Below are 21,511 nucleotides of genomic sequence, written 5' to 3' on the forward strand. Positions count from 1 at the left end.
ATGGTTCGCATTTTAGGCCTTGAAAAAGAAGATGGTGTCGGTTTAATATGCAAGTCAGTAGGCCTGAATACACCCTCAGAAGCCGGTGCCTGCACAGCAGCTCCGGACCCATCCAAGGTAAAGACATCCGCAGATTCCACAGTTGGAAGTATCTCGCGGCATACCGGACTCCGAATGGGTCTAAGTAGAGGCCTGCGAATCTGAAGTAGCAGGTATCAGGGGCTGCGAAAGCGCCTCACTGAGTACCGGTGAACTGGTGACTAGCTTAGGAGAAGCGTCGTCGGCAGCTTTGGACCTAGGCAGCCTGTCTCTGTCTTTATCTTTGCGTTTTTTCGGAATGTCGGTAGTCGGGTGGCTTACCGAAGACATATCTGGATAATTGAACTGATCACCAAAATATTTAGAAGCATAAATATACCGACGACGAATAGTTCATTGTTTAAATAGGTACAAAACCGACAGCGAGGTACGTCGTGGTCAGGGCCTAGGCAAGGAATACAGTACGAATTAAAATCTTTATGAGGTATTTGCTTTCCACAAGAAATACAATTATTGACTTTTACTGACATTGGTTAAGAGCAAGAAAAAGTTTCCCCATGTCATGCAACAGTTTGTAACTCACTTGCTTTTTGAAGCATTAAGTACATATGGAAATATTACTTACTTACTTAATCACTAGCAAAATTTCCAATAACGTGTGACATAAACCAGAACTGATAGTGACTTGTCCTGCTTCCCACAGTGGCGTTTCACACCACATACCTCACATAACATGTTGGTCTTTCAGTTATGAAAACAAGAACATAAATATGAAAATATGAATAATAAGTGGCAAACAAAGATTAATTTCTCAACTGCGTGACATCTTAGAGTAAGAATTTTAGTCTCATCTTGTTAATAACTTCTTGCCCTTTCTAATACGGCCTATTATTAGTTGGTAAGTCACTTAGTTAAAGAAGCCCTACCCAAAAAATTCTGCATGCCATATGGCATTGTGGGTGTAAATTGAAAATATACAAACTTTCACATACATATTTAGAAATGAAATATCTAGTACTAGTCTCAAAAAAGCCTCTTTCGTTGGTACCAGAAACATCCAGTAATAGAAGCATTTTCTTCTTTGACTTAAAGGCACTAGTTCTATGATTCCCTGGGTGAGTAAAGACTGGAGAACCTGATGAAAAAAAATCTGTTTGGTTTGAAGGGTAGGGAGGTATTCCCCTGAAAGGATATTTTTATCCAGTGCCATATCAACCCTTCCTGCACCACTTTTAAGAAGTGGGGTGGGGGTGTTAAGGAATGCTATTTTGTATACAGTGCCATATGAACCCTTCCTGCACCACTTCTAAGAAGAAAGAGTCTGATACTGGATGGGGGTGTTAGGTAATGCTGCCATAGTCATTCTGTAATGTTGGTCTATCCCTTTTTTCTGAAAGGACCCCTACATTTGTTTTTGTTACCCTCCAGTCATCTCTTTTTCAAAAGGGTCACAAAGTCCCTCCTTACCTAAAGCTGAATCCAAAGTTTCAGACTTTACTTAATCAGCTAACTTTTGGTTATGTACCCAAGCATAACTTCTCAACACTGTATCAGCAGCAGCAATAGTGGTTCTAGACACAGTATCTACATAATCATACACACCCCTTCAAAGCATGTTTAGACACCTAAGAAAGGATAAAAACAGTTTGGTTTAAAAATGAGCTTACTTCTGTAGGTAGAGTGGAAGTGACAGCTGGGCATCAGGATAAGTACAGGCAGCATTCAACACATCCTTCAGGGTTGGCAGTACAAGAGGGAAGGGAGAGGAAGAATGCATATCCATTAGTAACATACCGTTATATCTCCTCATTCCAGAGGGAATATCTACTTGTTCCCAAAAAATGCATCATTTTTCCTGGTAAAGGTCTAACTAAAAGAAAATTCCTATACAGGAGAATAAGAATGAACTTCCTACCAATCAGAGAGTTGGGCTTCAGAATCTACAGAAGAAGCCCCATCTCTGAAAAATCAGAATCATCAGACCCAGTTTCCGCAGGAGCATACCTCTCAACCTCTTACAGTAAGAAATCTGGACAAAGCCAGAAATAATGGGGGGACAAAGGACAAAAAAGAAGGACAATTTTTAAATATTGCTCTTACAAACTTAGCAAGTTGATAGAATAACAGTTTTTGCATTGACATACATTTTCTGAAGGTATAAAGTCTACAACTGAAATATCTGTCATTATTTTCTGACTCCATTCCTCAATGATTTGCTGATGACTTGCCAGAAAACCACAATTTTAGGAGAAACAGACCAAAAATATGAAGCAAAACTCTGGACATTCTGCGAAAATCTGTACAGTTGAGAGGTATTTTCAGGAATAATTTTATAGGGAATGCCCATTTGTAAAGGATTCTGCATAAGGTAAAGAGCTTGTCTTTTTAACAGTAATAACATCATTAGAAGAACAATGTTCAGCTTTTTTAATAGTGTTTCAGCATAAGAGGACCAACTCCATGGAAGGAAGTTTGTCTGGTCTAATGATCTCTTGTCCTGGTTATCCTGAGAAGAATCTGCTGCAGTGTCCCCAGACCTAGTGAAGATGATTCTCCCATGCCCATATCAAGCACTGAAACAGTAAAATGGGATACTGGACTGACCAGTTAAAAAAGCACCCTACCCAAAAAAGCAACTACCACTTAAATGCAAAGAAAGGAATCCGCCCTTACTGTACTGAAAAAATCTTCTAAAACGAATAATAAAAAATTAAAAAGAAATCCAGTCAGCTTGTCAGAAAACTACATTACTAATCAACTTGACCCGAAAATACAAAAATAAAATAACTAATATTAAAATAACTAAAACACAATAATAATTTAAACAGGTAACTAGTCAACACAAACTTAAATCTACCACAAAAAACACTTCAAAATAAAAGTTAAAAAATATACACCTTACCTTAAACTACCCAAAAATAACCCACTCAAAAACACACACACACACACACACACACACACACACACACACACACACACACACACACACACACACACACACACACACACACACACAAAACTAATACTACAAGCAGATGGAGGTAGGCTTGTCAGGGGAAAGAACAAGGTGCTTACTCTTAAATGGAATGTCTGGAACAATTACCTTCACAAAGGGCAGACAGGAATGCTGGCAGGAACTAAAAATGGAGCACAAACTACAGAGTACTAAAAGGCATGTACATTTACTGGTTGGAAAACGTCTGTAACTTGAAATATTAAAATGTGTATGTAAAAATAAATATGTAAATTCAATTAGCATAATGTTTAATAAGTTGTATAAGTTGTTGTTGATGTATTGGACGCGTGTTGTTTGATAATTTGCGAGTTCAATAAAGTTGCCTGAAAAAAAAAAAAGTGCTATTCAACAAAAAAATATTCAATTGCTGTATTTCTTTGAGACAAATGAAAAATAGTAATTTAACTCTAACAAAACAAGAGAAAAATACAAAAATGGAATATGTGATAAAAGGGAGATCAGGATTATGGAACTTAGATCAGGACAAATGGAGTAACTTGCTCCCTCAACCTAAAGTGCAAGATATTCTGTAGCACACACCAGGGACCAAATTCATAAAGGCTGCCATGAGGTGTACACAATGTGTACTCCTTGTAGTAACCTTCTGGAATTTAAAGACTGCTCCACCGCAGTGATTTTGCACGAAGGTATGCAGCACTGCGGTAGGCTATCTCCACAGCCATGCAGCATGCTAATGAAGGAGTCTGGGGAGAAGCACATGCTAATTAGCCATATGCTTTCCCAGCAGAACTGTCTGTGGTAAGGCATTTACACAGCTGTGCAGATAAGCACAGCTGCTCCTGACCACTCATGGTAATGAATATGGCCAAAAGGCCATGTTCATCCATCATGGTACAGGTAAGTGCTGGGATGTTTAGTGGTGAGGTAGTGTGGTAAGGTAGGTAGTTCTTTCATACTCTAAATACACTTACACATAAAAGGGACTGGGTGGCAGAACACTGGACACCAGGAATACTGTGGATGTCATGACTTAAAAAGAAATTTAATTAAAAAAATAAATAAATAAATACTTAAAACGTGCTGTGGGGAACCACTAGACACTAGGGATAAGATTAAGTACTGTCACTAAAACGAAGACTAAACCTGCACCCTTGCGACAGTAAGCTTCAGAACTAACCCACTGCATTAAGAAGTTAGTGCAGTAAGGGTTTTTTACTTGTACATTGAGGATTTCGGGCATTAAACAATGCCTGAAATGGTCTGTGACATACAGGGAAGTGACAAGGAATGCTAGGCATACCTCAGTGTCAAAGCACAAGATAGGACAACAGAAGGGACAGCTTGCAAATATGCATCCTACAAACTCAAAGTTGGCAGCCTAATAGCCTTTGCACTACAATGGATTTAGTGAATGATATAAAGTGTGACTCTCTAAAGTCTCCTATTACTGATTGACTGAAATCATCTGTGAGTAACAAGGAAAGGGAAAAAGGAGACATCGGGGACAAGAATGAGGTGTGTGTGTGTGTGTGTGTGTGTGTATGTGTCTGAATGTGTGCATTTTGTGTTGCAGAGTAAATGCATGATGTAGCCGCTGACACTTAACTAATGCAAAAGTGCTAAACTGCACTCACTGTAATTAATGGTGATTCACAGACATGCAAACTACCCGATAATGAGGTCTTTCCTCATTGCAGCTACTGTATCTCTGAATTAGAAATCTGCATTGTGGAAACAGGGCCTTTTTACCACAGCCCAGAATGTGAGCACTAGGGTTGTTTATGAATCCTTGGAGAGATCTCCATGTACTCCATAAATATATACACATGCATGTGTCTACATGCATACAAGTACAGAAATAAACACATACAGAATGAAGTAACCAATTCAACCACCATATACTAGAGAAGAATTTGGACAAATCACAGAAACCCCACAGAAACACTTAGAGAACATGTAAATTTCACAAAGATACTAACTAGATTTTGGGCTTGAAACACAAACCCTGAAGCTTTGTGACAGAAATTAGAAGTTATGTACCTACCATAACGTTCCATGTTAGTTGTCTTCTCTCGCCTTCTTTCTTGTTGGATGGGTTCAGAGCCGATCCTCGGCTCCGACTCGGCACTTGCTTTAGCTTGAGAACTCCTTTTACCAGCTCGAGGCAACCCTATATCCCATGATGCAAGGCGGAACTACCTCAGATCTCGTTTGGTAGCTAACCTACCCTGCTAAGGACTAACCTAACATAATTAGGAAACAAGTTCATAATAAGAGTCCTCATATGAAGGCTCAGGAGGAAACAACCTGATAGGAACTCTTCAAGATCTGTCCAGGCCAGGGGGAAGGAGGGAGGGACGCAAGAAAGAAGGCAAGAGAAGACAACTAACATGGAACGTTATGGTAGGTACATAACTTCTAAATGTTAAGTTGTCAATCTCGCCTTCATTCTTGTTGGATGGGACCGCGTCCCTAGCACTTGTATCCCGGGTGGCTCAATGGAACAGACTCTTGAGAACTGTGGAACCAAAACTGGCCCTGTCTCTGGAGGCCAAGTCTAACTTGTAATGAGAGACAAAGGTATGAGGCGTGGCCCACGTAGCTGCTGCACAAATGGTATCAATGGGTAGTCTATCCTGAAAGGCTGCAGAAGTGGATAGACTCCTGGTTGAGTGTGCTTTCGGTTTAGAAGGTAGCTGCTTGCCTCTGAGAGAGTACACATAGGAAATGGTGGAAGTCAACCATCTGGATAAGGTCACTTTAGAAACTGGAAGACCTATCCTGTTTTCTGCATAGGAGACAAATAATTGGTCCGATTTCCTGAATTGTTTAGTTCTATGCAAATAGTACCTGAGCTGACGATGGACATCCAAAAAATGAAGCTTTTGTTCAGCTCTATCAGAATAGTTTGGGAAAAAGACTGGTAGATCTATGGATTGGTTAATATTGGTTTGAGACACCACTTTGGGGAGAAAGGACGGGTTCGTTCTTAAGGATACCCTGTCCTTATGAAAAACCAAGTAAGGGGAACGAACGCAGAGAGCTTGAATCTCGGAAACCCTTCTTGCTGAAGTGACAGCCAGTAAGAATATAGTTTTCCAGGTCAATAACTTCAAAGAACATGAAGCAGACGGTTCGAAGGGAGGTAGCATCAAGGATGCCAACATTAAATTTAGATCCCATTGCGGAGGAGGATGCTTTATCGGAGGCTTCAGGAGAAAAACTCCTCTCAGAAAGGCTTTGCATAATCTGTGAGACATAATGTTATTATCCTGCAAGCCAACATGATACTTGGAAATAGTAGCCAGTTGAACTTTAACTGTAGATGAAGAAGATCCTGAATGAAAAACTTCAGCCAGGAAATCTAAAACAGAATGCACAGGAGCCGTAAAGGGATCAATATTCCTGGAATTTGCCCAAATAGAAAAACGTCGCCACTTGCTAGCATAAACAGTTCTAGTGGACGACTTTAAAGAAGACACTAAGATGTCTCTGACTGAATCAGAGATCATCGGAAGCCTGGCTAGGGAAGGAAGTGGAGCAACCAAGCAGTGAGGTTGAGAGAATGAATGGCCCGGTGCTGCTGACCCGACTGGTGGATCAAGAGATCCGGAACTGGGTCCAGATGCCAGGGCTGCACCAGGAGGTGACGATGCAGAGACGGAAACCAAATTTGTCGAGGCCAGTAAGGGGCAATGAGAATCAACTTGGCCCTCAAAGCGGTGGCTTTCTGAATGACTTGTGGAATCAAGGGAAAGGGAGGAAAAGCACAGAAGTCCCCGGGGCCAATCCTGGGTTAGAGAGTCTCTCAGGGGTTGGCCTGGTAGGGGAAAGAGGGTGAAAAAATCGGGGCACTTGTAGTTTTGAGGTGTAGCAAAAAGATCGCAACAAGGTGTGCCCCACTTCAGAAAAATCTGATCCACTACAGACTGATTGAGAGACCACTCATGAGGCATTAGAATGGATCTGCTCAGCCTGTCCGCCAAGAGGTTGGACCTGCCGGGGATATGCGTTGCTATCAGAAACCGATGAGAGGAGATTGCCCATTGCCAAAGTCTGAGAGCTTCTCGACACAACGGATAGGACCTGGTCCCGTCCTGCTTGTTGATGTACCAGACCACGGACATGTTGTCCGTTTGTACTGCAATAGTCCCCGTGGGAAGAAAGTCGTTGAGGGCTTGCAACGTTAAAAGCACCGCTCTCATCTCCAGGACATTGATGTGCAGATGGTATTCTATGGGTTGCCACGTCCCGTGGACCATCCTGCCCTGATAATGCCCCCCCCACCCGATCAGAGAGGCATCCGTAGTAACTGTGGCAACTGGAGGAGGGGAATAAAGGGTCGGCCCTGATGAAGAAGAGGGAAGATATCCACCAGTTCAGATGAGTTCTGCACGATTGTGTGACTAAGATTTCGTGCCTCATCGGAAGACTGTGGTACGACCACTGAGTGAATAACATCCACTGCAGAAGACGCATATGGAAGCGAGCCAGTGGTAGAAGAACAATGGCCGCAGCCATAAGACCTAAAACCTTTAGTACCAATCTGGCTTTGACCTTGCTGCTCTGCAATAGAATCCGAACGAATTTTTGGATGTCCAGAATTCTTTGATCTGTTAGTCTGGCTAACATTTTGACGGTGTTTAATTCTGCGCCTATAAAGGTGATAGATTGGCAAGGCCGCAGAGAAGATTTCTCGAAATTTACTGAAATTCCCAAACTCCTGCAAAGCTGCAGAGTGTAGTCTCTGGTCTGAAGAAGCTGACACCTGGTGGTGGCGGAGAGGAGCCAGTCGTCCAAATAAGGAAACACCTGGAATCCTTGACGTCTCAGATGAGCTGTGACCACTGCCATGCATTTGGTAAACACTCTGGGGGCTGAAGTGAGGCCAAAGGGCAGGGCTCTGAATTGGTAATGACTGGTCCCTAGCGAAGCGGAGAAAACTTCTGGAGCGCCTGTGAATCTTTATGTGATAGTACGCGTCCTGAAGGTCTATAGAGCACATCCAGTTGTCCTTGCCCAGAAAGGGCAGAATGGACTGAAGCGTGACCATCCGGAATCTTGCCTTCCTGACAAATCTGTTTAGACTGCTCAGGTCTAATATTGGTCTCAATCTCCCGTCCTTTTGGGGACCAAAAGAATCTTGAGTAGACGCCGGATCCTACTTGGTCTGCCGGAACAGTCTGGACGGTTCTTTTTTCTAGGAGCTTTGAAACCTCCTGTTCTGCCAAATCCCTTTGACCGGGTGAGATGTCTGGAAGGGATTGTTGAGGCAGGATACCTTCGAAGGGGATTTTGTAACCCTCGGATATGATCGACTGTACCCACACATCTTGTGAGAGGGAATGCCAGGCTACTGGGTACAGCAAAATCCTTCCCCCGACTGCCTCCAAGGGTGGACAGTCGGGCAACACCTCAGGGGTGCTGAAAGGGCTTCTCAGGAAGAGACTCCCTGTTGCCCTGGTTCTGAGGACCCCCCCCTGCCTCTAGGGCGGCGTCTGTTATTGTTACCCCCTCTGCCTCTGGGGGTAAACTGACCACGTGTGTCCGTGTAGCTCCTTGGGCTTTATGGAACCACATCTTCTCTCCCTTCTGACCCTTGGGATATGGTCTAGAAGGGGTGGAAAAATGGACTCCAACGGCAGAAAGAGTTTTACCGTCCTGCTCACACCTGGTCAAGGTATCCTTCACCTGAGGTCCGAACAAAGCCGAACCATCAAAGGGGGTATTGGTGAAGGACGCCTTAAAGGGGTCCATAAAATTACAAAGCCGCATCCAGGCTTGGCGTCTAAGAGCCACTCCTGTGCCTGCGGCCCTGCTCGCTCCATCGGCCGCATAGGATATGAGCCGCATGGAGGAGTTGGATAAGGAATTCAGGATTGCTAGCTGTGAGGCAATCTTTTCTTGAGCCCCAGCAGCAGAAGGATCCTGGACCACTTCACCCAGCTCCTTGAGAATATCTCTTTGAAGCCTGGTGAAGTGACAAAGGTAGTTCAGCGAATGCATAGCAAAGGTCGCTGAAGAAAACATCCGCTTTCCATACCTGTCCATGGTCCTAGAATCCTTGTTAGGAGGATGGACAGGTACTGAAGGATCCGCCAGTTCCTTCTTAGTGGCCGCCACCACCATAGCATCCACAGAGACGCCCTTGGAAAGAAACTGTTTGTCCGTAGGGGCCGTAATAAACTTGGATGGTCTCCTGGGGACAGGTTCCACAGAGTCTGGAGCTGCCACGCCTTCCGAGCCACTACCTGCATAAGTGGGTCGAAGGCGGAGACACCCAGGAGGTGGAGGGTCGGGATCCAAAGCCTCCAGGTATACCGACTCATCCTCGGAGGGATCAATGGATGGCCAATTCCCCTCTGTTTGAGGAGCTCAAGGATGTCTGAAAAGGAGACATCCTCAGAGGGGATCGGGGAACCCTCCGACTCATCTAAGTCGGTATCAGATGTTGTAGACTCGGGGCAGTCTGTGTGTTTCCTCTTACACGTCCTCTTCCGAGGGGGTTCACCTGCAGGATCAGGAGAAACTTCGGAAGAGGAGGAAATTCCCAATGGGGAAACCTGGGGCGATGGATCCCTGGGCCTGACAGCAAGAGGCTGGCAGGAGGTGTCTACAGGCACCGAAGAGGGAGGAGCTAGAGGGATGGACCGTTGACCTGGCTCAGTAGCCAGGACACTCCTCCTCACCTCAAAGGCTCCCTCCCGGAGACCGGAATATCCCGATCCGAGGATACAGGAATTCCGGCTCCACTGAGAGGGAAGGCTCGAGGCCGATGTCGGTGCCGAGCTTACCAAAGCCGAAGCCCGAGAGGGAGAGCGGGTCGGACAAGGGTCCGATGCCACTAGCCCCTCGGAGCCGACAAGGAAACCCGGCGACCGGATCCCTCCAAGGAAGGCCTCAAGGAGGAGATTGGAGCCGAGGACGGAGCCGAAGGATGTATCGGCTCGGCGCAAACAGTCGCTGTCCCGAGAAGCTCCGGCTCCGAACTCTGGTGTGGAGTCGGAGGAGGAAGTTCAAGGGTGAAACAATAGCCAAGTCTGCTGAGACGGGCTATGGAGCATTTGGGCCAGTGCCTGCGACTTCAACAGCCTGCTTACCACCCTCTCTAAGTCGTGGTCAGACAGCCTGGAAGATCTCGAAGATCGGCTCCGATGGCTCCGCTCCGTCAAAAGAGGAGACCCCGGAGCCGAGTGGATACTCTGCAACGAAGGGGACCGAGATCTCTTCGGGAAGTCATCGGAGCCGAAGTCCCCTGAATTCCAGATGGAGCTGAAGGTTTCTCGGCTCCGATGCTGGATAAGGTGTCGGCTCCAGCCGGAGCCGACAAGGCCACAGTAGACCGGGTGTCGGAACCAATCGGTGCCGAACCCACTACCTTGGAAGCAGATAGATCGGTTCCAGCCGGAGCCACCGGAGGAGGCTTGGATACTGTAGCCTGAACCTTCGGTGGCTTAGAAGTTTTACCAGACCCTGTTTTAGAGGGAGAACCTTCTGGCTTAAGTAAGCCACGGAGGATCAATTTATTCCTCCGTTCCTGCAGGACTCTCTGGCTAAAAGAGTGACACAAAGCACAGGAGTCCTGCAGGTGCAAAGGCCCCAGGCAATAAACACAAGAAGTGTGACCGTCTGTCAGAGACATTTTCTGACAGCACGAGTCACACTTCTTGAAGCCTGAGACCTTGCCTTCCTTTGACATATTTCTAAGGAAGAAGTTACACACACACCCCAACAAACACACACAAATAATCCCCTAACACACAGACACACAGGTAGGGATTAACCAATGGGGTCTAGGCCTAACTTAACTGTTATACAATTACAAAAGGAATTTAAAAGTTTTGAACTGTAAGGGAATAGGGTGGGTTGTAGACACACTACACACTATGAAAGTGGAAAAAGGGGGAAATAAATCCCTAACTAAGCTTTTTTTTGACAAAAAATTACTTACCTCAGCTGGCAAAGGAGACCTCTTTCGCTAAGCGGCAAACGAGATCTGAGGTAGTTCCGCCTTGCATCATGGGATATAGGGTTGCCTCGAGCTGGTAAAAGGAGTTCTCAAGCTAAAGCAAGTGCCGAGTCGGAGCCGAGGATCGGCTCCGAACCCATCCAACAAGAATGAAGGCGAGATTGACAACTTAACATCTATTCATACAGATCAGAAGAAGGATATAAATATGATAATGAAATGTACGTTTTTATACTGAACTGGCTATTTAATTCCAACTTAAATTTAGATTCCACACAAGTATCATTATATGTAAGGGAGATGACAGCTATAAAGGATGAGTGACAAATTAAATACTGTATTACAATGTAGACACAAATGTGTTGGTGTCTGCAAGGAACAAACCTCCGAGTTCATGTATAGGTCACGTACTATAATCAAACTACAACTAGGTGCACAGAATAAGGGTTTTTTGCCTTTGGTTACACCCCAAATAATACGAGTTTGATTAGCAGTCTTGGGCAATGAAGAAGCAAGGCAGGAGATGAGTGACAAGGAGTGGACAAAACTAGTTCATCCATTCTAAGGGCAAATATTGCTGAAGTCCAGCTGCAACAGCTCCACAACACTTGCAAATAGGTACTCCAGGGAGTATAATTCTGACAAAAAGTATGCATGCACTCTAGCTGGTGCTTGGAACTGCACATTTGTAGAGTCCTGTGTAAAGGACACTGAATGCATTCTGCAAAAATATTCTTCTAACCCATGCTGGATGACAATAGTGATTCCCAGCTTTCACCTCCCCTGCTGAGGTTCTTGAAAAGGTCTGAAGGAACACATATCCATTCATAGATTCATAAATTGTTACCAGGCTAACAACCTGTGGAGCCTTTCTAAGCCTAGGCAAGTTTTCACAAAAGAATAATGCTGTCGTGTATTCAAACAGGATACTGAGGGTCAGGCATTTATAAGCTACCTCGGTCCATAACGGACATGGGTGCCAGACCCAGTGTAAATTTCCTATTCCCTGTCCACCTGGTCTAGTTGCACTTCACTTAGGTAACAGACAAACTCAGTTCACATAGATGGGAAGCCCGTTCCATAGGTAGGGCAGTCTCTGGGACACACACATCCATCTCTCCAGCATGTTCTGTTAAGTCACAAACAAAATTCAGGTCTTTAGACCTTGTATTTATGGTACTGTTTGACTTACAGATATGCAGGAGACAAAGGTCTGATGGTCACAGAGGGTGAGAAGCTGAGACCAAAAATTATTGGAAAAAAAGCAATTTCTGCACCATAGCAATAAAATACAATGCAAAACAATGCAATAAAATTTGCCACTTTCATAAAATACGATCAAAATTTACTATCATTTGTACAAAGGTAAAAATTGCTACACCTTTATCTAAATGTATTACAAGGTTTTCAGCTAATAATACATTCAGAGTAAATAACAGTTTTGGATTACATCAGTCCATATGTATCACAAGCTACAGAAAAAGAAGGAAGAGTGTCAACTATTTTTCAGTTCAATATCTTTTCAAACATGTTTGCATGCATATATTTTTTTACATTGTGAGCATAATGTAGCTATTGGTACAGGTATGAGTGACTCCTGCTCCTATGTGACAAAATTGTGTCATTAGCACTTTAATATCACTCACTGTAAAAATGTACAGACTTTACTGCTAACTAAATAAAGCAGTGTCACTCAAAGTAAATTCTTTTTGTTACTGACACATATCATTCCCATTCACAGCACTAGGTGTCTGGGAAGAATACACAGTAAAAACTCACAGTAAAGAATTGACCTCTTTCTCCACCACCCAAACACATACTAAATTATAATGCAAAATGAAGGTGGGGGATGCAGGAGGTGTAAGACACTAGGAAAACAATGTACAAGAACTTGATAAGACTTCTGCAGCACTCAGCCTGCTTTCTGAGAACCGGGCTTACACTTCCTTTCATTAGCAGTTGTCAGACAGCAAGGTAAAGGTGTATATGTACAGTATGTGAATGTGCTTGTCTGGATTTCCCTTTCTCCAGTGAATTCATCCTGTCGTGCTAAACTGAGTACCAAATACAGTTAATGATAATGGTAGCCTGTCATGGCTTCCCCCTCCTTTCCTCTGCAATAGCCCAACTTCAGGAAATTGGGCAACCCTTACTACTATTTCTGGAAACTGATGCTCCTTCAGCTGATCCTGCGCACTCACCCTGCTCAGTGGAGTCACTCTTGGGAGATGACAGTTCCTTTTCAGAAAGTACTTCCTTCTTCAGCTTCCTGCCTTCTGCCCTCTGCCCTTTCACCCTGGAGACCTTTCTTTGTTCTTCAAAATCACTGGCTTTTTTAGGAGAGGAAACCACTTTTTTCCCAGTTTTGTTTTGTGTTAACATCAGCTTGCTGCCTGATAAGGCTTCCTGTGTAGAGGAATCTGTTTTTGAAGCTGGAAATTAAAATAAACTTTTTATCAGTTTGGGAAAAAAAAATGAAGTAAATAATACTGGATAGTCTGAACTTGTAGGCAGAAGCAAAACACACATTATTCAAAGATGCCCTTGAAATAAACGTAAATAACAGAGTTGCTGTCAGTGAACTACTCCCAAACCCCCTTCCACACACTTTAACATAACTTGCATTTTATTTTTTAAAACAAAACAGTCTAATAAACAGAATGCAAAATGGAATTTTAACACACATTTTCCTCCATACCTGAAACATTTTACAACACGTCCTAGAAATAAGATTTTATTTATGCATTTGGAAAAATACAATATTATAAAATAACACCTGAATGTGAGATAAAGTAGTAAAAATTATCTATATCTTATTCTAAATGCACATACATAACTCTTTCTTTATTTCAAATGTCCAACCTGAATTAAACTTCAAAAGAAGAACCAGGTAACCCTAACAACACAACTCTGAGGGCAAATAGAACCAAGATGCTCTCCTTCAAACCCAAATAGAACCAAGATGCTCTCCTCCAAAAAAAGGAAGCCAATCTGGTGGTCCCCTGCCATAAACAAACTTTACAACGAAAGGAAGAAACTGTTGCAGAAAAGAAGAAAATCCAAGGATGCAAAAAACTCCCTTACCAGCCTCAGTAAGAAGCTGAGATCCCTCATAAAATCTTCCAAAGCTAGCTACGAAAATAAAATTGCCAAAGATTCCAAAGACAACCACAAGGCATTTTATAACTATGTCAAGAATCTAAATGGCAATGCTCAGATCTATTCTGAGCTACAACAGAATGGCATTAAATATACTGATCCCAAGGATATTGCCAATATCCTGGCAGATCGATTCAGTGCCAACTTCACCCCCCACTCACCCCCTAAATGGCCCATCTCAATACCGGAAGATTGCCAAATTCCAGCAATAACGGCCACACAGGTAAAAAAAACACTCTTCAAAGCTAAGAATACAGCATCCATGGGACCAGATGACATTCCGGGCTATGTACTATATGAACTACAAAATGAACTGGCACCTCACCTAAGTGCCATGTTTAATCATACCCTCACCTCAGGCTTCGTGCCCACTGAGTGGTGCACAGCTACAGTTATCCCACTCCACAAGGGGGGATCCACCTTGGATCTCGGGAACTACCGCCCCATCAGTCTGACGAGCCTGATCTGCAAGGCCATGGAACGTATTATCATGGAACTTATAAACAAAGACAATGGCAACCTTAAAACACTGGACCCCACACAGTTTGGGTTCGTGAAGGGCTGATCTTGGCTCCTGAACCTGACTTGACTTCTTCGAATTAGTCTCCAGAGCCGTGGATGAGGGTAAGGCAGTCCACACAGCCTATCTGGACCTTGCCAAGGCCTTTGACACCATCCCCCACTCTGGAATCATAGATAAACTTACTAAGCTGGGCATTATTCCCTATGTCACTCGATGGGTTGCCAACTGGCTTACTGACAGAACCCACTCTGTAAATGTAGATGACTCCAAACCCAGCTCCAGACAAGTGACAAGTGGAGTACCTCAGGGTTCAGTCCTGGGACCTCTCTTGTTTGGCATCTACTTCTCTGAAGTACAGGCCAACACTAAGGGACTCTGGCTAACAAAGTACGCAGATGACTGCAAACTGGGAGCCATTATTGAATCCCTAAATGATGTGGATACTCTACAAAAGGGCCTTACAAAAACAGATGCTTGGTGCCAGAGCCATGAGCTCAAGCTCAATGCCAAGAAATGTATAATTATCCCCTTTGGGAAAAAACATGTACCCATGAATTACCACATAGGTGGCAGTACACTAAACATCGAAAGTGTGATAAGAGACTTAGGGACACAGGTGGACAGTGGTCTTACCTTCAATAACCACATCGCCACAACAGTCAGGAAATCCTTCTATGTGGCACACCTCATCACTAAGGGCGTTTCATCCAGAAAAAAGGAGGTCATTGTCCCACTGTACTCATCCCTCATTAGACCCATTATAGAATACTACGCCCCATTTGGCATGTACCTCTCAAGACATCTGCAACAACTTGAAAGGCCGCAGAAATACCTCACTAAAAGAATCACAGGCCTAAAGCAGATGCCCTATGCTGACATCCTTAAAAAACTCCAGCTATACTCTGTCACACATCGTCTACTCCGAAGCGATCTCTGCTTAACATACAAGGCTATGTCAAACCCAGAGCTGATGGACATGCTACACTTACAGAAATCCCAATCCCTCACAGCCATCCGCTCCAGGGAATGAAAACCTTGTCATCACAATAAACAAAACATGCTGGAGGGATTGGTTCCTGACCCACAGACTCCCCAGACTCTGGAATAGACTGCCCATACATGTCAAGCAGAGCGCCTCTTTGGCCCTCTTCAAAAGGAACCTTGATGATTGGATGGGAGAAAGGAAATTCACCCCGGGGATCACGGCAGTCATCTTGATAGACATGGGTCCAGGGAAGTAAATAGTGTGAAGAAATAGCCAGGGAATTGTTATGGCTAGGCTTGTATAGGCCCTAGGGCCGATAGCCTAGTACCAACCTATGAAAGGACTGTATATATCAAGTTATAGGAGCCTGGATAATTTGTTGATTCCACCACTGTGCCCAAAAAATGAGATTGTGGGTTATTAACACATCCTCATGGCTTCATGCACTCATCACTTCAAGCAGACCATTTGGGTACTCTCTCCTGATGGCATTACTGCATGGTATGTGCACAGGTTTCAACTCTTACCTTTAGAATCTTGAATAAGAGTCCTAGACCAACGGGGACTTTTTAAATATTGGTCCTACTGAATAAAACAGCCGACAGAGTAATAGAACAAGAATCAGAATGCGGTAAAAAAGCCTGTAATTGTAATTTTTGTCATAATATATTCATAGTGGTCTACCACCTCTTCCAGAACACTTTATGACTACAAAACAATGAATTAGAGTCAAGAACAACCCTGAAAGTCAGAAACAACTAAGTATGTGTACCTGTATAAGTTCTTCAACTGAAGTATCAGTGGTGAAGTGGATAGGTTACCCCTTCAATTTGCACATGCGTGAAATGACTGGCTGAATATGTTAAACACAAGGAAAAAGTCTAAGATGCATCTCACCACCTCACATTACATTTTAGTATCACAGTCTAGTAAAACAATTTGCTACAATGCATGAATGTTGGGCAGCATAAAATGAAACAAAGCTACTCTGCTAAGTCCAAAAGCTGTGCTCATGCCAACATTGTATTAACTTTCACATAACAGTTTGTGCTAGAAAGTGACTGAGTATAACACAATGTCATACTATATTTTATTAGAAACAAGGCAAACAGAAGCCCTGCATTCTGCATATAAACACAGATGAATTACATATGAGAAAGATGTCCAGTATTGGGTATCCACTTAGCTAATCACTGAGTTTGAATAGCAGTGTTATATACTGTGATCTGTTAACACTAGTAAGACACAAAACCATCTGACAATGAAATCTGTTATTTGCAACAGATGCTTTGGTTAGAACTCCGAAAGGATTACCACAAATAATAAAGCCCTACCATCAGCAGCTTCCCTCTCGTGGTAACCTTTTCTGATTCAGAGACTGCCCAAATACTGTGGTTTGCTGCAAGCAGGAGCATCAGTGCAGACAGCGGTCTTGCTGGCCATGGTGGATGCTAATGCAGGAAAGTGGCTTATGTTAATTAGACATGTGCTCTCTGCTGGAAATGCCTGCAGTTACTGATTTATCCTGCCAAGTGATGATTCAGAGAATTCACTGCATGTGTAAATGACCATGGTTAGTGGAATCATTTAATATTTTCAAAAGATGGCAGTCACCCATTGACGTCAATGAAAGAGGTCTTGCAGGCAAGTTTAGCGGACACTTGGGAGTGTGTTTAGTGTGCATATATGTCTAGAAATGTTTGCACCTGTCTATGGAGCATGAATGAAGTTATGTGTATGCGTGTGGTCATAGTACAAGGAACAGGTAGAGGAATTGAGAGCAGAATGTGATTGTGTGTGTGTGTGACCATGTGGATGAATCTGTTCATGACTCTAATCGTGTGTGTGTGTGTGGGGGGGTTGTTTGATGTCGAGTGAATGTCTGACTCTGTCAGTGTGTGCCTGTGCCAAAAACATGCATGTGCTATCAGTATAAACACTATCATCATCTCAGGTCCGACAGCGCTAGTGGTATAAAATGCAATTCAGAGACATGTTACTGAGATAACTAGGTCTTCCTCACTGCGGCCACAGCTTCTCTGAACTGAATTTTTCATCTATCTTATAAACTGACCTACCTGCAGTAGGCAATTTATGTGAACAGCACGGATTTGTCTGAATCCCAGGGTTATTTGCTACATGGACAGGAAACCAAAATGGGTTTTTGATTCTGTGTAGGAAAGTCAGTTGTTCTTGAAATCTGAACAGGATGAAAGCTCTGCAAATTAGCAAAAACAGGTTCGATTCTCAGCTAGAGCATCTTCTGCGTGGAGACATGCGTGAATGGGCATACCTTCATTGAAGGTTGTGCGTCAGGGCTGGTAACTCGGCATGTAAAAATCAACTACCAATCATTAGTGGACCAGAGTTCCGCTATGGTGACCTCTAACCGAGAACCTAAAAGCCGAAAGACTCAACATTGCATTCTGAATGCAAAAAAATAAATAAATATGCTCAATAAGCAAGAGAAGTATACTTTTCTACAGCATATGAATAAATGCTACATTTAATGTATATATTGAAATTTGCCTACTTTAAAAACTGCAAATTAAAAAAGAAACATGAAGAGTTTCTTTGTTTTTTGAGTCTACAAATGGGTTTGCAAATTTCTTTCCCATGAAAATTAAGGGAACTGGTTAAAACAAAGGCCAAAAGGGGAAAAAAAAGATCTTCACTCCACATCATTGAAGGGTTTATCAAACCATGTCCCTTCCTTCTAAGAACATAAGCTATAAATGATGTAACTGAAATAGCATAGGCTAGAAGAATTACTGTAATTTCGACATTATGGAACACAGAAGGCACACCAGATGTCACTATGTGGCCCGGAAAGTTTATCCTAATCTTTTGGATGAAGTACAGAAGTAAGCCAAAAAACTGACACAGGAAATAAAATGATCCATGGACAATCTTGCAGCTGAAGTGGAGGACAGCGGCAATCATTCCAATACATAAAAGCAGGACTTCAATGGACCCAGACAATTATAGACCCATAAGCCTGACCAGTCTCATCTCTAAAGCTATGGAAATAATAAACAAGCATATAGGTAACCTACAAACTGCTGACCAAACCCATTTTGGATTTGCCAAGGGCAGGTTCTGACTACTTATCCTTGCTGAAAAAGTCACTGAAGCAATGGATGAGGGAGAAATAGCGTATATAGACTTTGCAAAGGTGACAGACATCATACAACACTCAGATATCATAGATAAACTTTCACAGTTAAATGTCAATCTCTATGTTACTCATTGGATAGCAACATGGCTCACAAATAGAACCAGGAGGTTAGGGTGGACCACTCTTCCTCCTCCAAAAACATGTCATTAGTGATGTACCTCAGGGTTTAGTCCTTGGAACACTCCTCTTTGGTATTTACTTCTTGTATTAAACAATTACAGCTTACACAGAATGAGCTACATTCCATGCAATATATTCTCCTGAATTCTTAAGCAGTGTGTCTTGGCAAGAAGCAGTACTGGGTCAAAACCATTGTGTGTGTGCATGTGTACTCAGTGCAGTACCTTGCTCCAAGTGCAAACTATTTTGGAATCAGGGGTCTGTTTATAAATGATATGCTCCACACTAAATTCATAAAAATTATCCTCAACACTTTAGACATCTACTTTACAAACCAATGCAATATTTTGTTTGAGTGAAAGAAGCATCTGAAGTACACAGTACATTAGAGAAAATTACACAGACAGCTATAATATTATTAAGAAATGTGAAAAAAATTGGTAGTGGTAATAACCAAAGATGTGCTTCTTATTTAGATCTTTTAAGCAGAGCACAATTCTGAACATAACTCACCAGGATCAACAATTGCAGGAGTTGATTTTGAATGCATCATATCTTGAATGTCAGAATCCAGCAGGTGTTTCAGCATGGTGTCCGAGCATTTTCCTCCTCCAAGTCTCTTTTCAGTCTTTTTGCTTTTGTTCTCCAGTTTCCTTCTGAATGGACTGATATTTGAAGGGACAGGTTTGTCTTTGACTTTTTCTTTCAGCTGGGAGACCTTTTTTGCCAACTTAGAGACCAGTTTGTTTTGAGAGCTGTTGTTCCGACACCTTGCTTTAAGCTAAGAAAAAAAAAACGAACTATGGAAAAAATACATATCTTCACTTTATTCAGAACTTAAAAAAAAAAAAACTACAATTTCTTCTTCTTCAGAATAAACCTGTCCAACAAGACAGTACTTTAGTTAGACTTGGTGCAGACATCTTGAAACACCATACAAAGAACATCTGTTTCATACAGTAGTATGGCTACTCCAAGTCTTAGAGGAAGGCAAATTTTGTTCCAAGTGTAATGGTGGAGAAATACGGTACCTGCATACTATAAGCTGTATTCATCCACCCTATGTTTTTCAGTTCCTTTTTTTCTAACTACAATTAACTGTAGCTTAAACAACCACAGATGCACTCCTAAAATATGTCATCTGCTTGTTAATGGAATTAAAAGTGAAACTTTAGAAAATAAAATAATTTATGCTGCACTGTATTCTTAATCATGTTACTATTAAATAAACTAGACCAGTCTATTCTGAACAAGGATTATGCCTGCCTTCAAAACAGCTGTTCATCTTAGAGCCTACAGGTAACTTTTTATAAAACAATGAATACACTCAAAAGTGCAGTGCTACAATGTTGTGAACTACTTACAGGTATCTTCATTTTCTTAGCACATCTACATAAATGCCATGCATTACCTTTTCCAGCCCTTGTAATTTAAATAGAAATAACCTAGTGCAGGCAGAACATTTACATCTTACCCCTTTCCATAAGGTACAAGGGTGTTACTCCAGGGATGATAGTTGCTGTTTACCATCCATTCATCCAGATTACATTTGAACAGAGTAGAAGTACTTTGTTTTATGTGGAGAGGAAGACAATAAGTAAATGCAATTCTCTGTGATAAATATCTAACCATCTAACATACTCTATTAAGTTTCAGAAGAGATTAAGATCTCTTGAGTGGGTGATTATGGCACCACTGGACATGCTGGAGGGATAGGAGCATGCTGGAGGGATAGGTTCCTGACCCAGAGATGCCCAGACTCTGGAATAGACTGCCCATACATATCAAGCAGAGCGCCTCTTTGACCCTCTTCAAAAGGAACCTTGACGAGTGGATGGGAGAAAGGAAATTCACCCCAGGGATCACGCCAGTCGCCCTGCTAGACAGGGGTCCAGGAAGTAAATAGTGTGGGAAGAAATAGCCAGGGAATTATTATAGCTAGGCTTGTATAGGCCCTAGGGCCGACAGCCTAGTACCAACCTATGGACTTCTGGATATGCAGTAGGTCTGAGACTATTAGATATGTTCAGGCTCTGTATGCGAGGTAGATGTCACCCCTCAGCAACCTGTGTTATACCAAGAATAAAAACAAAGTTTTGAGATGATCATCGCACTGCCTTTGATTTAGACCCTTGATTTTCTTGGTGAAAAAAATGCTGTGGGCATTCAAGTTGTGTAAATATTTGGACAGGTACATGTCAAAAGGGGCATTATACTCAATTGGTCTGACAAGTGTCATATTCAGTGGAATGTTCACATCTCTGTACCTGGACACCATACCCTTACAAACAAGTTGTGCAATGAAAAAGGACTTTCTTACAACAGTAGAGTGTGGTGATAGAAGGACAGGTCTCCATCTACATAGCTTCCCACGTCCTTAACTACCGGATCAATCTTCAAGAGTGTGTTGTCAATGTGATAGTTGCAGGGGATATTGAGCTTGATGAAGGTTACTATTATTCATTTTTTGGGGATTTACTTTGAATCCAAGGTTTTGACACCAGCTATTTGTATGGGAAAGGCCTTCTTGGTGGATTTTGGTATCTTCTGTTGCCTTAATA

General features: G+C 42.6%; 1 protein-coding gene across 1 annotated transcript in view; it reads right to left on the reverse strand.

The window, feature by feature from the left end:
* The window catches only part of BAHCC1 (BAH domain and coiled-coil containing 1), a 1,784,093-nt gene that overhangs the window by 333,642 nt on the left and 1,428,940 nt on the right, over nucleotides 1–21,511 (reverse strand). Inside the window, exons 16-17 of the mRNA XM_044085068.1 lie at nucleotides 19,464–19,731; nucleotides 13,187–13,417 (exon numbers count right to left, since the gene is read on the reverse strand). Coding sequence (XP_043941003.1) covers nucleotides 13,187–13,417; nucleotides 19,464–19,731 — 499 coding nt within the window. The remainder of the gene's footprint in view (nucleotides 1–13,186; nucleotides 13,418–19,463; nucleotides 19,732–21,511) is intronic.

This window comes from Protopterus annectens, chromosome 10.part0, assembly GCF_019279795.1.
Source record: "Protopterus annectens isolate FY-2018-M chromosome 10.part0, PAN1.0, whole genome shotgun sequence".
NCBI lineage: Eukaryota > Metazoa > Chordata > Ceratodontiformes > Protopteridae > Protopterus > Protopterus annectens.